This window comes from Rhinoraja longicauda, chromosome 8 (genome assembly GCF_053455715.1).
Source record: "Rhinoraja longicauda isolate Sanriku21f chromosome 8, sRhiLon1.1, whole genome shotgun sequence".
Lineage (NCBI taxonomy): Eukaryota > Metazoa > Chordata > Chondrichthyes > Rajiformes > Arhynchobatidae > Rhinoraja > Rhinoraja longicauda.
In genome coordinates, this window is record NC_135960.1 from 51297043 (window position 1) to 51313084 (window position 16042).

A 16042-nucleotide genomic window follows, 5' to 3' on the forward strand; every position below is an offset into this window, starting at 1 on the left:
ATCCTGTGAAAAATTATTTGTAGTGTACAGGGAATGAACTCAAAACACAATGTTAAAAAAATTAAATGACATTAGATAAAAGTTATCGGTCCACTAAAATAAGATGAACAGGAAATATATTTATTGTGTTTTATTCAGTTTAGTTTAGTGATGCAGGGTGAAAACCGGCCCTTCGGCCCACTGAGCCTACTTTATCACTCATACTTTAGTTCTATCCTACACACTAGGGACAAATTACAGAAGCCAATTAACCTACAAACCTGCAAGTGTTTGGAATGTGGGATGAAAATGGAGGACCTGGAGACAATCCAACCAGTCACAGGAAGAACGTGCAAACTCTGTTGACAGGACCCATAGTCAGCATCAAATCCGGGTCTCGGGTGCTGTAAGACTGCAACTCTACTGCTGCGCCACTCTGCAGGCCTTGTGCTTTTTCCACATACAGATATTGGAAATAATTAAAATGCATGGCTCCTGTGTTAAGAAAATTGTAATTAAGTTTCGGGCAGCTTCATTTTGTACAATGGATCTATTCCTAGAATGCATGGATCTTTGTTTAATTAACGAATGTTAATTTAAAATAGTTCCTGTAATTCCTATCAAAATAATCAATGACTGAAGTTGTCAATTGGTCATGAGATATTTATGCAAATTGCACAGGATATATCTCCAACATCATCAATGAATAACAGTAAAATATTGTTTCATTCCACTTTTGAAGAAGGCTTCAGCAACCAAGCTGTGATTTGGTTGGTTGCAAATTTATGCAGCATTCTCCACATAAGTGTGAAGTAGTGTCATGCATATTCATTGTTATGTGATAAAATAGTTGTGATTTTTTTAAAGTAAGAAGATCATGCAGTAGTTCATGTTTAAACAAATTAATAAAAATGCAGGAAATGAAGCTGATATTAAAAAATGTGTTAATTTAACTAATTCATTAATAGTTAACAGGTTTATACTCTATTCCTTTTGTGCATCGTTTTTAAGCTTATATTAACCAAACAATTTCCTTTTAAAAATACTATGCACAATGTATCTTTAAGTCTCAATTGGAATTTCTTCATTTTTTGTATCATTATGTCAGGCTCTGACAAGTGGCCTGATGTGAATATATTTCTTTCACAAAACTGCAAAGCATCTGGATTGTGGGTTACTGGACATGAGACCCTTTCCTTGCTTGTTTCCGGTGTACTAAATTGGGCAGATTTTACCATGCAAATAGGTTTCAAAATGGAGCATGCCCTTTGACTGTCTACATAATTACATGCTTGTCTCCGTATTTTATTTGGCTGCTAGAGCAGTTAACCCCTGAAAAAGAAGGCTGATGTTGGCGTGACCAGCACGGGTATGCAGACACTGCAATGTCAATGCACTGTTGTTTAAGGTAGCCTCTGGTCCTAACCCTGAAAACACATGCCTCAGCATTGAACTGAAGTATGCAATATGTAAAGCTTTGTTGTTAACTCCAGTGGTAAATTGTTAATTCATCTGTTTTAGTATGGATAACCACAGCAAGATATCACAATCAAAGAAAAGGTATAAAAAGACTATAATTTGTCTTTTATCTCTGAAAATCATTAGCTATTTATTTACAGCTATTACAATTTATTAACAATTATTTACTTTTTACGACATTTCAAGAACTCCTAGCATTATACTTGGATGGTTCTGTGTACCTCCCCTCAGAACACATGCATTACAATTATTCTGCAGTTCCAATATTACTAATTGTGAAAATGAAGACTTTGTCATTCAGCCGTTTGAACAAATCAATGTCTCAATAACATAAATTGAGTATCTGCAGTCTCTAGCTCAAAGTTTAGTGGGAAAAAAACTGTTATTAAGAAAAATACCACTTGCAGTATGTTTGATATACCCAGATGTTAGTATTTTCTTGGAGGCTCATTGCAAGGCATTATGGTACATGACCAGCTGTCGCTGATGATTGATGATGTTGATGTATCAAATGGGCTGTGTAGATGTGGTTTCAGAATAGTCACAGAAATATTAAGATTTTTCTTCCCAACAAAGGAAGTGTGTGGGTAGTTCCAGAATTTTCCCACATTATTTCCAAACTCCCCTGAGAGATGTCATTTCAACACTTTTTACCCCCAAAAGTAAATGCTTTTATTTCTTATATTTTGAGGAAGGAAAGTACGAAAAAAGTTATTTGCTGTTTTCAACATTATTTTTCCAAAGTAAATTTAGTCATGGTGTTACATGTTAAATTTGGTATCTAAAGCCAAAGTTCCTATTTTCTCAAAAAATGTGATAAATGGCTGTATTTAATTTTTGAAAATACATTGATATTGTACACAGCGATAAAATATTGGCCGATAACAAATCAACAATATACAATGAACTAATATTTCTGTTGCATGTGCTGAAAATCACAACAGCAACCCAACAAAACAATGGATGTGTTTAACCCCAAGTTACCAATGATGTTTAACTTAACTCATTTTGCATCATTGAAAACAATACATATTGAAACCTTAAGTGATGATATCTATTAATTGATTGTTATTTTATAATTAAACTAGACCAAGTGGACCCGTTGGGCCCAAACCTCTCCTGCATTGGTGCAGCATCCTCTCCTCCTCCCCTCCCTCCCCCCTCCCTCCCCCCCTCCCCCTCTCCCTCCCTCCCCCTCCCCTCCCCCCTCCCACCACTCCCTCCATCCCCCCTTCCCCTCCCCCTTTCCCTCCCCCCCACTCCATCCTCCTCAACCCCCCTCATCCTCTCTCCTCCCCCCCTCCCTCCCTGAGAGATAGATTTAAACTTTAAAATGTGAATAACTTTAAAAATATAACACCGATTTCAATGAAACTTCTTCCATTAGCACTAAAGGGACGACGGTGAGTAAGGTGGGCCTAAAATTGTTGCGCTATCGTTTACCGTTTTGGCTGTAGTTCAGGAACAAACAAACAAAGGAGAGTTTTAGTTTATAGATAGCACTGTTGTAGAGGAAAATTGAGATTGAAATTAAGTTTAGTAAATTGGGTGTTCATTTATGTTTATCATATCTACAATATATTTTCCCCATAGAGATATGATAGTGTATAACTTCAAAATATTGACCATTTTCAAGTTGACAACTTATTAATAAGCAGTTTTGTTTGAAAGGAAGTCAGATACATTACCTGATAACATACATTTTTCATAGTTGCACTATAGCTTTCTAACAGCTTACTATAAATTTGTTCATAAATCCATATTTATTGAGAAACATGGATAGTTGGTAATATTGAATAGGTGAATTTTTATAACAAACTAGACCAAGTGGACCCGTTGGGCCATTCCTCGTAGAGGGGGGACAGGGAAGGGGAGAGGGTGCCAATGAGTGAGCCCTGGACCCAAAGGTCCACATTTTCAGAGTCATATATATACATACAAATAGATCTGAGTTTTAGAGATAGACTAGACCATAGTTGCCAGATTAATTTGTATTATGGATCATAAGGTGGCCTGGAAGTTCATTGGTTGACATTACAACCCAACAGACATTAATTACACTGCTTTACACTCATTCAATTAAAGTATCTTTCCATTAATAAGATGTTTTTAATTTTTAGGTACCAGTACTTAATGTGTTACTATACCTGGGTTTCCTCAAAATAAATTTAAATGATTGATTTGAATGCTGGAGAGGAAATAGTTCAGAGATTGATGATGTATTGGTGGACAGTGAGTCTGTGTTTCATTGAGACACAAACCTGCCATGTTTTGATTGTCAGTGTGCTTTAAATTAGATTGAAGAAGAGTAGTGCGCAGAATTTTATCATCATAACACAATAGAATTGTGTGCCAAAAAAACTTGATTTCTGGAAAGGGAATAAATTGGGGTGGTATTTTGGGACTGGTCATTATGCTGTGTATCAGAATGTGCATTACTTTTAGGAAAAATAAAGTTCATGTTAATCAATTGCTTCAAAAATAGAAAGGGTTAGTTACTAGGTATGTTACTCAACATATTTTGTATTCAGTTAATTTACAGCTCCCTCATAGACAATAGACAATAGGTGCAGGAGTAGGCCATTCGGCCCTTCGAGCCAGCACCGCCATTCAATGTGATCATGGCTGATCATTCTCAATCAGTACCCCGTTCCTGCCTTCTCCCCATACCTCCTGACTCCGCTATCCTTAACAGCTCTATATAACTCTCTCTTGAATTCATTCAGAGAATTGGCCTCCACTACCTTCTGAGGCAGAGAATTCCACAGATTTACAACTCTCTGACTGAAAAGGTTTTTCCTCATCTCCGTTCTAAATGGCCTACCCCTGATTCTTAAACTGTGGCACCTGGTTCTGGACTCCCCCAACATTGGGAACATGTTTCCTGCCTCTAACATGTCCTACCCCTTAATAATCTTGTATGTTTCGATAAGATCCCCTCTCATCCTTCTAAATTCCAGTATATACAAGCCTAGTCGCTCCAGTCTTTCAACATATGACAGTCCCGCCATTCTGGGAATTAACCTAGTAAACTTACGCTGCATGCCCTCAATAGCAAGAATATCCTTCCTCAAATTTGGAGACCAATACTGCACACAGTACTCCAGGTGCGGTCTCACTAGGGCCCTGTACAACTGCAGAAGGACCTCTTTGCTCCTATACTCAACTCCTCTTGTTATGAAGGCCAACATTCCATTGGCTTTCTTCACTGCCTGCTGTACCTGCATGCTTCCTTTCAGTGACTGATGCACTAGGACACCCAGATCTCGTTGTACGTCCCCTTTTCCTAACTTGACACCATTCAGATAATAATCTGCCTTCTTATTCTTACCACCAAAGTGGATAACCTCACACTTATCCACATTAAACTGCATCTGCATGCATCCGCCCACTCACACAACCTGTCCAAGTCACCCTGCAACCTCATAGCATCTTCCTCACAGTTCACACTGCCACCCAGCTTTGTATCATCTGCAAATTTGCTAATGGTACTTTTAATCCCTTCATCCAAGTCATTAATGTATATTGTAAATAGCTGCGGTCCCACCACCGAGCCTTGCGGTACCCCACTAGTCACTGCCTGCCATTCTGAAAGGTACCCATTTATCCCCACTCTTTGCTTTCTGTCTGTCAACCAATTTTCTATCCATGTCAGTACCCTACCTCCAATACCATGTGTTCTAATTTTGCCCACTAATCTTCTATGTGGGACCTTGCCGAAGGCTTTCTGAAAGTCAAGGTACACTATATCCACCGGCTCTCCCCTGTCATTTTTCCTCGTTACATCCTCAAAAAATTCCAGAAGATTAGTCAAGCATGATTTCCCCTTCGTAAATCCATTTTGACTCGGAACGATCCTGTTACTGTTATCCAATATTTGTTACATTGTTGCTGTCCAACAAATATTATGGCTCAGATACTAATATAGAAACCTTATTAATTTCAACAATTACAAAGCAGACACACTTCGCTTTCTTATCTATTTACTTTACAAGCAATTAAGTTAACTTACACATACATATACTATACAGCAATCATTTATTTATTAATTTATGAGATGTGAGCATCACTGGCAAAGCCAATATTTATTGCCTATCCATAAGTGCCCTGAGTGGTGGTGGGTGGACGCAGATACGCTATTGCCGTTTAAGAGGCTTTTAGATAGGCACATGGATATGGGGTAAAGGGATATATATGCATTATACACAGACAGAGGAGATTAATTTAAATTGGCATCATATTCGGCACAGACATTGTGAGGTGAAAAGCCTGTACCTGTGCTTTACTGTTCATGTGCTACATTTTATTGGAAGGAATGAATTTGTAGGATGACGGTTGAGTTCCAACCAAAGCAGGCTTCTTTTTCCTGATTAGTGTCAAATAACTGTATTGGTATATTTTTTATTTTGGAATTTAAAATAGTATTAGTTACAGGTCGATTCTTGGACTAAGGTTTGAGACTAGTATTTAATATATCAAATAGCACTCTGCAAATATAACAGTTCTGTTCCTAATAATAAATGAATATATATAAAAGACACATACACATGTGTCTCAGTGCTATCACATAGAAATTTTTTTTTTTAAGAGTTTTTGGCTATAGGAGTCTGAAACTTCATATAACACTCCCAATAGACTTTAAAAAGCACACTTGCTTGGACTGCATCTGCTGTTCCAGGAAACTGGAGTGACCCAGTGCCCGTTCTGCTACTGTGCAGTATATACCAGGTGCTGGGATCCTGTTTCTATGGGGCAGAAGTACCAATCCCTGCCTTGTTCCACAAGCTGTGATCTGTGGAGTACAGCAGGATCAGAGTTTGGGCCCCAATCTTTATCAACGTTTTGGCTATATTCAACTAGGTGGGAATGTGAGTTGTGATGCGTATGTAAAGAGGCAGTTAAATAAATGATAGCAGACGGAGAAAAAATTGGTAAAATAAGATGTTATCCATCACAGAAGAGAAATCAAAAATGCTGTGTATTTTTTAAAGGGTGAGAGATTGACATGTTAATTTTAGTCTCAAAGAACTGCAGATGCTGGTTTACAAAAATTGTTCCTGTTAAATGGGATGTGGATATCCTTGTATCCAAATCATTGAAAGTCAACATGTGAGAGCAGCAAGCAATTAGCAAAGGACATAGTCCGTTGGTCATTATTGGAAATAGATTTGAGCTGAAGAGTTAAGATGTCATAGTACAGATATACTATAGGCCTTGGTGAGATCAGGTGAATGTATTATGGGGAACAAGGAAATGGCAGACGAGTTGAACAGGTACTTTGGTTCTGTCTTCACAAAGTAAGACATAAACAATCTCCCAGACGTACTAGGAGACAGAGGACCTAGGGCGACGGAGGAACTGAAGGAAATTCACATTAGTCAGGAAATTGTGTTGGGTACACTGATGGGACTGAAGGCTGATAAATCCCCTGATGGTCTACATCCCAGGGTACTCAAGTATGTGGTTCTAGAAATTGTGGACGCATTGGTGATCATTTTCCAATGTTCTGTAGATTCTGGATCAATAGACAATAGGTGCAGGAGTAGGCCATTCGGCCCTTCGAGCCAGCACGGCCATTCAATGTGATCATGGCTAATCATTCTCAATCAGTACCCCGTTCCTGCCTTCTCCCCGTACCCCCTGACTCCGCTATCCTTAAGAGCTCTATCTAGCTCTCTCTTGAATGCATTCAGAGAATTGGCCTCCACTGCCTTCTGAGGCAGAGAATTCCACAGATTCACAACTCTCAGTTCCTGTGGATTGGAGGGTAGCTAATGTTATCCCACTTTTTAAGAAAAGAGGGAGAGAGAAAGCAGGGAATTATAGACCAGTTAGCCTGACATCAGTGGTGGGGAAGATGCCCGAGTCGATTATTAATTGTGGCGCATTTGGATAGCAGTAACAGGATCGGTCTAAGTCAGCATGGATTTACGAAGAGGAAATCATGCTTGACAAATCGTCTGGAATTTTTGGAGGATGCAACAAGTAAAATGGATAAGGGAGGGCCAGTGGATGTAGTGTACCTGGACTTTCAGAAAGTCTTTGATATGGTCTCACACAGGAGATTAGTGGGCAAAATTAGAGCACATGGTATTGGGGTAGGATATTGATATGGATAGAAAATTGGTTGGCAGACCGGAAACAAAGAGTAGGGATTAATGGTCCTTTTCAGAATAGCAGGCAGTGACTGGGGGGATGCTGCAAAGCTCAGTGCTGGGACCACAGCTATTTACAATATACATCATGGTGGTGGTCAAGGTGGCGCAGCGATAGAATTGCTGCCTTACAGCGAATGCAGCGCCAGAGACCCGGGTTTGATCCTGACTACGGGTGCTGTCTGTATGGAGTTTGTACGTTCTCCCCGTGATCTGCGTGGGTTTTCTCCGAGATCTTTGGTTTCCTCCCACACTCCAAAGGCGTACAGGTTTGTAGGTTAATTGGCTTGGTAAATGTAAAAAAATTGTCTTTAGTGGATGTGTTAAAAACTGTCCCTAGTGGGTGTAGGATACATCCAGTATAGTCCCTGGTGGACTCTTTAGAAGTGATGACCACAAGATACAAGATATTAATGATTTAGATGAAGGAATTAAAAGCAATATTAACAAATTTGCAGATGACACAAAGCAGGGTGACAGTGAACTGTGAAGAGGATGCAATGAGGATGCAGGGTGACTTGGACAGGTTGGGTGAGTGGGCAAATGCATGGCAGATGCAGTATAATGTGGATAAATGTGGGGTTATCCACTTTGGTGGCAAGAACAGGAAGGTAGATTATTATCTGAATGGTGTCAGGTTAGGAAAAGGGGAAGTACAATGAGATCTTTCAGTCACTGAAAGTAAACATGCAGGTACAGCAGGCAGTGAAGAAAGCTAATGGCATGTTGGCCTTCAAAACGAGAGGAGTTGAGTATAGGAGCAAAGAGGTCCTTCTGCAGTTGTACAGGGCCCTGGTGAGACCACACCAGGAGTATTGTGTGCAGTTTTGGTCTCCTAATTTGAGGAAGGAAATTCTTGCTATTGAGGGAGTGCAGCGTAGGTTCACGAGATTAATTCCTGGAATGGTGGGACTGTCATTGTAGATCAGTCACTATATTCCTGATCTAGGCCGGGTCTTCAGACTGACATCCTGTGGAATGTGTCTTACACATGCGTGGACGTAGCTTTATTGATAAGATATTAGAACAATCGAGATGCTTAAAAGCGTGGGACTCTTTCTCTGCAGTCTCCAATGCTTAGGGCTAATAAAGAACTTTATATGAAGTTATACGATATGTCGTCATTACAACTTCCTACATGGTGTCAGAAGTGGGATTCGAACCCACCCCTCCACTCGGAGACCAGGAGGAACTGGTGACCCATACGGCTAAGGAGGCCACCTTGCAGACACTCACCTCTATCATTAAATGTGGATGGCCCAGCAAGCAGCACCTGCTAACGCCCTCTATTCAGCCCTTCTTTCCCGTTAGAGACGAATTAACCATTGATGACGGGGTCGTCATGAAGGGTCACAAAGCAGTGAACTCGGTCTCACTCCAACGGGAGTACGCCAACGCCATCCACAGGGGCCATCCCGGGACTGAAGCCACAGTGAAAAGAGCGAGGGCCATTTTATTCTGGCCTGTGATGCCGGATAACATTCTCCAGAAGATACAATCTTGCCCCGTGTGCAACAGTGCCAAGCTGCATCAGCAGAGAGAACCACTTCTGCTGCATCCAGCTCCCAAATTGCCTTGGTCCCTGGTGGCGACCGACATCTTTGATTGGCACAATCAACAGTACCTTGTTCTTGTGGACTCGTACTCCGGCTGGTTTGAAATCGATCTACTTCGCACTTCTACTTCTGCTGCGGTGATTCTGAAGCTAAAGAGGCATTTCTCGGTCCATGGGGCACCATATACTCTCATGTCTGACAATGCTGGGCAATTCACGAGCCAGCTCTTCAAAGATTTTGCTGCCCAATGGGACTTCAATCATATCACCAGCAGTCTGGAGTATCCCCAATCGAATGGGCTGGCAGAACAGGCAGTCCACAGCGCCAGACAAGTAATGGAAAAGTCCCACCGAGCCCGGTCGGACACGTTCCTAGATCTCCTCAATCTCCGAAACATACCACGTGACGCGACTCTTGGCTCTCCTGCTCAAAGACTAATGTCCAGACAGACACGCGCTGGCCTTCCCATCTCGAAGCAACTGTTAGGGCCACACGTGCTCGAGCCACAGGTGGTCCAGGCTCAGCTACTCCACAAAAGGCTGTCACAGAAGGCGTGCTATGATCATTCAAGTCGTCCCCTCCAACCTGTGCAGGAATGGCAGACTGTCAGGCTACAAACCCAGAAAGGCTACGATCGTATGTGCGTGGTTAAAGAGAAATGCCAGGAACCCAGATCCTATCTTGTTCAGTCAGAAGGTAGCCTCTACAGAAGAAATCGTAGACACATCTTACCGGTAGAGGAGCCGGTACCATCACAGCGAATCCTGTACAATCCCTCGGAATATCCAGATGAAATGATGTGGACAGAAGATGGACAGGCCCTTCTAAATGACAAACACATGAGTAGACCGTGAGCAGTTTTGGGGTGAGGTGCCCATGTCTGCACCTGTGGAAGAACCACCGATGACGTTGCTGCCGGTGGAGGAACCACACATGGAAAAGTCACCTGTTAAGCCGGTACCGGTAGAGAAATCACCTGTGAAGAAATCGTCTGAATGTAGGAAGTTGTAATGACGACAAATCATTTAACTTCATATAAAGTACTTTATTAGCCATAAGCATTGGAAACTACAGAGAAAGAGTCCCACACTCTTAAGCATCTCGATTGTTCTAATATCTTATCAATAAAGCTACATCCACGCATGTGTAAGACACATTCCACAGGATGTCAGTCTGAAGACCCGGCCTGGATCAGGAATATAGTGACTGATCTACAGTCATATGATCAAAGAATGGAGCGACTGGGCTTGTATTCACTGGAAATTAGAAGGATGAGAGGGGATCTTATAAAATCATATAAAATTATTAAGGGATTGGACACACTTGATGAAGGAAACATGTTCCCGATATTGGGAAGTCCAGAACCAGAGGCCACAGTTTAAGAATATGGGGTAGGCCATTTAGAACTGAGATGAGGAAAAACCTTTTTCACACAGAGTTGTAAATTTGTGGAATTCTCTGCCTCAGAAGGCAGTGGAGGCCGATTCACTGGATGCATTCAAAAGAGAGTCAAGGGATCAAGGGATATCGGGAGAAGGCAGGAACGGGGTACTGATTGTGGATGATCAGCTATGATCACATTGAATGGCTGTGCTGGCTCAAAGGGCCGAATGGCCTACTCCTGCACCTAATGTCTATGTATCTATGTAAGAGGTGACCTCAAAAAAGGATCTAAATTCTTCGGGGACTGGCCAGGCAAATGCGGGGAATATGTTAGCTCTTGCTGAGGATTCTAGAACAGTCTCAAAATAAAATGTAGGCTATTTAGTAATTAAAGTAATATTAGTTACAGGTGGATTCTTGGACTGAAGTAATAAGAGAAATTTCACCACTCAAGAGTTTTTGGAATTCTACTCTACAGGGAATGTGGGAACTCTGTCATTGGTTACATTCAAATGAGAGATTGGGAGATCTCTAGAGATTAAATGAAACAAGAGATGTGGGGATAAGGCAGGACTATGGTATTTTTGATGGAGAATAGCTAAACTTCAAAATGCATAGTATTTTTGATGGGCTGAGTGGCCTACTTCTGCTCCTATTTTAATAACATTATTTGCAGAAATGGATCAGTTTCTGAATTTATGAAAATAAGACATAGATCAACCTTATTTCTCCCACATTCCTCAACCATACAACTAACATTACACAGTGAAGTTCCCTGACTGTTATTAGTTCTTGAAAGAATGGAAACTCCCTCTGGCTAAAGATCAGAGCAATAATTTTTGATCCATCTCATACATTACATGCCCTCGCTAATGATTCCAAGCTTTTTTTCCAGCTTTTTACCTAACTGAACCAAACTATTAAGTACTTTGACTCAGAGTCGAATTTGAAACCACACATCTAATCCACCAGGCAGGTTACCAGCTAACATACCAACCTCAAAATGACTGCTGCCAAAAACACTTTTCAGCTGAACTTAGGTTTTTCACTGTTAACATAGCCATCTACTCCATTTCATTAAAAGCTTAGCAGACCGTATGTTGTTTTTTATTAAATCTTGCTCACCCATCTCCCCCACGATTCCTGTATCCTGGTGTCATGAATTTAGTCGTTTTATTACCATCTTCAAGTTATGGTGTAATAAGAGTGGCGATTTAGGTGTCTCAATGGATGTGAAGCTTCCAAAAACATGTGTACAGATATGTGTTGCATTTGAAGGAGGCAAATTATTAGCAAGCTTCATCAGAGAAAGAAGGCCAGAGAATTTGAGGAAATTAAGAAAAGGGCACTTGAAAATATGAGGGACAGATAATTTTGTTGGTATGCTTATACTTCTGCATTTCCTTTACTTATCCTTTACTGGTCTCATCATTCAATACAAAAGAGCTTTCAAACCATTCAGACATTTATCTTCAGCCATACTGAATGCTACATTGGATAAAGGTGGTGAATTTACTGTGACAGTAATTACTGACAGTGGTTCTAATCTGGAATGCCATACCTGGAAATGTGGTGCAAACGCATTCAATCATGGCTTTCAGAAAGGAATTTGATAAGTAGTTGATGAAAAAAAAATTGCAGGAAAGAACTGATAAACTGGACTGCACTTACAAAAATCTGGCAAAGAAATCTGGCACAGGCTTGTATGGGTAGGAATGTGCAATACTTCTTCGATTTCCTTCCATTCATTTCTCACCTAGAGCTATTTTAAAAGTGTTTCCCAACCTACATCAGTAAAGTTAATGGGAGGCTGCTGAAATGTTGTACTCGCCCTTACTACTTTTGTAGACAGTGAACTGCTTCCTGCACTGAGCCCATGTCCTGGGATCAAGCTGATGTCACTGACCCTTCTACCTACTTGAGCCCTATATCATGGCCTTCTGGGGAAAAGATGCTTAAAAATGCTTCCTCCTTGCCCTGACTTCCTTAATTGAAACCTCTGGGGAGGTAGAGAAAAGCAATCAATGAGAGCAGACTTCTACCGATTTTAGTGGTGAGAATATTAAAATAAAATCTATAATCAGCTGATTGAGGATTTGATCAGATGAAAGGTCATCAATCTAAAATATTAACTCAAATTCTTTCTCTACAGAACCTGCATTTTATGCTTAATTCTGAGTAACAGTAACTGCAGCATTTTGCTTCTGGATTACCAGCAAAGATTAAATTGTACATGGGTTTGATCCTGACCTCGTGCTATTTGTGCAGAATTTGCACGTTCTCCCTGTGACCATGTGGGTTTCCTCTGGATGCTCCTGTTTCCTACCACATCCCCAAAGATGTGCGGATTTGTCGTTTAATTGGTCTTCGTAAGAATAAAATTGATCTTAGTGTGTAGGGAGTGCATGAGAAAGTGGGATAACATAGAACTCGTTTAAGCATGTGATCGATAGTCAGTGTGGAATCGATGGGGCGAAGGGCCTTTTTCTGTGCTGTATCTCTGAACTAAAACTAAACTAAACCTGCTCTTTATGATAAAACTGATTGAATATTGATATTTTTGCAATATTGTTTCAGGAAATAAACTCAATGAATTATTAAAAAAGGAACATTGCAAGAACTCAGCAAATCAAGAAGCATCTGTGATGGCAAAGGGTGTATTTTGTCATTTTGGGTTTGCAGGGACTTGACCAGAAACATTGTCATTGATCTTTTGACTACTTAGATGGTGCTTGACCGACTGAGTTCTTCCAGTGTTTTGTTTTTGTTCCCGTTTCCAGCATCTGCAGTCTCTTTTGTCTTCAATAAATGATTATGAATCCTTCTGCTGTGTTCTTAAGTAGGAAGATAATCTCCCCTCAGGCTGTTGTCAATGTAACTCTGAATTAACAGCTAGATCTCATGTAAATGTGGGATTTTAAAACATATTTCTTCTGCAAAGAAATTATTTTTGTGTACTCCAAAGAAAGAAAACTAAGACCTGAAAATCTGCAGTGTGTTATTGCAGGCATTAGCTCATACCAGTCATTGTGTGATGTCGGTGAACCATTAAGTCAGCAGGAGAAATTCTGCTTGAACTTATTTTTAAGTAAATCCAGCGCTTTGGACTGATAATTCTATTTCCATGAATGGCAGAGACCTGGAGGCACCGTCTTATGTGGATCTAGAAAACATCAATACAAATCTATGTAAGCAAATCCATGTATTTGACAGCATAGAACAGGTATTGCAGCCGCATTATGGTGCATGTTCAACAAAGCAACAGTGTTCTAGAAATCAAGTGGGCATAGGTAGAAATATAGCTCTAGTGGGTGGCTCTGAACTTTAAGAACTTGGCTGAAAATATAACCATTATTATGGGTAAAGGTTTTTGGGCAATGCAGCACATTAGATGGAAGTAGCAAAACATAATGGATAGGTGTGGATGCAGATGGCAGTGGATATTAAAGGCAATAGAGTTGAATAACAGAAACAGGCCCTTCTGCCCACTGTGTCAATGCTGAGCACCAGGCCTATCTATACTAATTCAACTTGCCAGCATTCATTTCATGTCCCTCTTGGCCGTGCTCATTCAAGTACTTGACAAGACATTTTGAACCAGAAAGGGTGGTCACTGAGTGGCATAACCTACTTTAAAACTGATGTGGGCCAGGACCTTAATTATTCAAAAAGTAAAATTCCACGGTACAAGGTACTGCAATTGCTGGAAAACTGAAATAAAGGGGAATGCTGGAATTGCTAAGGAGAATCCAATGGTGTATTCTTTTTGTTTGAAGGAATGTTAGAAATACTGATTTTCTGGCATATTTAGTTTGAAACCCATACATTTCTACTTCTGTAAAATTGATTGAAAAGTGGGTGCAAATGTATGCCCCAAATTGTGTGACATTTTGAGATGGCTTTCTTACTTTGTATTTGTAAACTGAGCTGAATATTGGCAAAAAAAGAGCATGTCATCGACCAACATAACTGGATAGGGGTTAGAAATGTATTCTGTAAATGCTTTATAAAGTTTTGTGTGATATATTTAAGACTGGGTTAAATTAAGTACTGCAGCTGATATTAGCTCTATTTTCAGAAATACATTGTAGAGGTAAATGACCACTTGGTTTCATCCGTCGACACTGATGCTACACCCTCCCCCACATTAGACCTCATTGCCTTTGACATTTGTTGCCATTAATTACTAAAGAAAAAATACATCTCGGATATCCTTGAATGGAAAGCCTCATCTTGGGAGCAGATGCGGTGGAGACGGGCGAATTGAGAATAAGGGATAGTGTCTTTGCAAGAGGCAGGGTGGGAGGAAGTGTAGTCCAGATAATTGTGGGAGTCGATAGGTTTGTAGTAGTGAATATCCAGTAGTCCTTTTACCAATCTTTGGTCTGAGCCCTCTATCTAACTATTGGCCTGACTTGTACTGTTTTTATATATTTGAAGCTTTTGCGTTGATACATTAAAAATGTATTTTGATTTAACTAGACGAAATACTGCAAACTGCTGGTAATTGCAATCAATCTCATTTTTGTGTCGACAGGATGCGTGCCTGCCTGTTGCAGAGTTTCCTCATCACAATTCCATACTGCTCACACGCTCAAACCATTTGGGGTTCAGCTTATAAGACGTATCTTTTGGCAACATGCCTCCTACCGAGTCGTCCATCCGGCTATTGTTGGACCGCCTTACCCTGTACCAAAGGTACAGTGCTATTGACTTACAGTATTATTCTTTCAGCACAACTCCCTGCTGATTTTGTTATTACCTATAAGAGAGGTTAAGGTGAGATGAGAGATGTGACAAGTTAAGCAGAAATAATGATGAAGACTCAATAGGTAATTGTGGTTAAGGTCAAGAAAGGATATAGAACTGGGATATTAGGTGGAAAAGAGTGGATTTTTATAACAGGTAATGGTTTTGAAGACAAGCATATGGTGCAGGAAATCAACGTTTCTCATTCAGATAATTAATATTTGAATGTTGCATTAAAGAACATCCAATTTAAGGTATATTTGGGGAAAAAAACAGATTTTGCTGTACCAGCAATGTTTATGATATGAAGCACAATACTTCTATGGTTAAATGTAATTAAAATAATAGTGAAGGTGGCTTCTCAAACTAACTTGGAACACACCATGTTGCAAAAGGATGTTTCTGTCAAATGCAGAGTTATAATATTTATTTATAAAGTTTTAGTTGAGTCTCTTTGTAATCAGTTATTTGAAGTTGTAACCAAAAAGATCCTGGCTTCAGTGGCATTGTCTCTGTACCACATAGCTAAGGCACGCTTTCATGTTTAGTACTTGCATTTTACATATTTAAGCTACAATGAATAATTCATTTTGTCAAAAGGAAATGTAGGTTAAAAGGCCATATGCTTCATCAAAATTAATAAATGTTTCGCCATTTCTTTAAAGAAAGTAAATAAGCTCGTTCCATTTGCCTTGTTCAACCAAGGGCTAAAAACAGTAAGCTGCTATTCCTGTTAGTCCT

The 16042-nt window shown here is 40.1% G+C and overlaps 1 protein-coding gene across 4 annotated transcripts in view; it reads left to right on the forward strand.

The window, feature by feature from the left end:
- The window catches only part of metap1d (methionyl aminopeptidase type 1D (mitochondrial)), a 129030-nt gene that overhangs the window by 31563 nt on the left and 81425 nt on the right, over nt 1-16042 (forward strand). For all 4 annotated transcript variants that reach the window (XM_078403947.1, XM_078403951.1, XM_078403949.1 and 1 more), the window contains exon 2: nt 15090-15250. In XM_078403947.1, coding sequence (XP_078260073.1) covers nt 15090-15250 — 161 coding nt within the window. The remainder of the gene's footprint in view (nt 1-15089; nt 15251-16042) is intronic.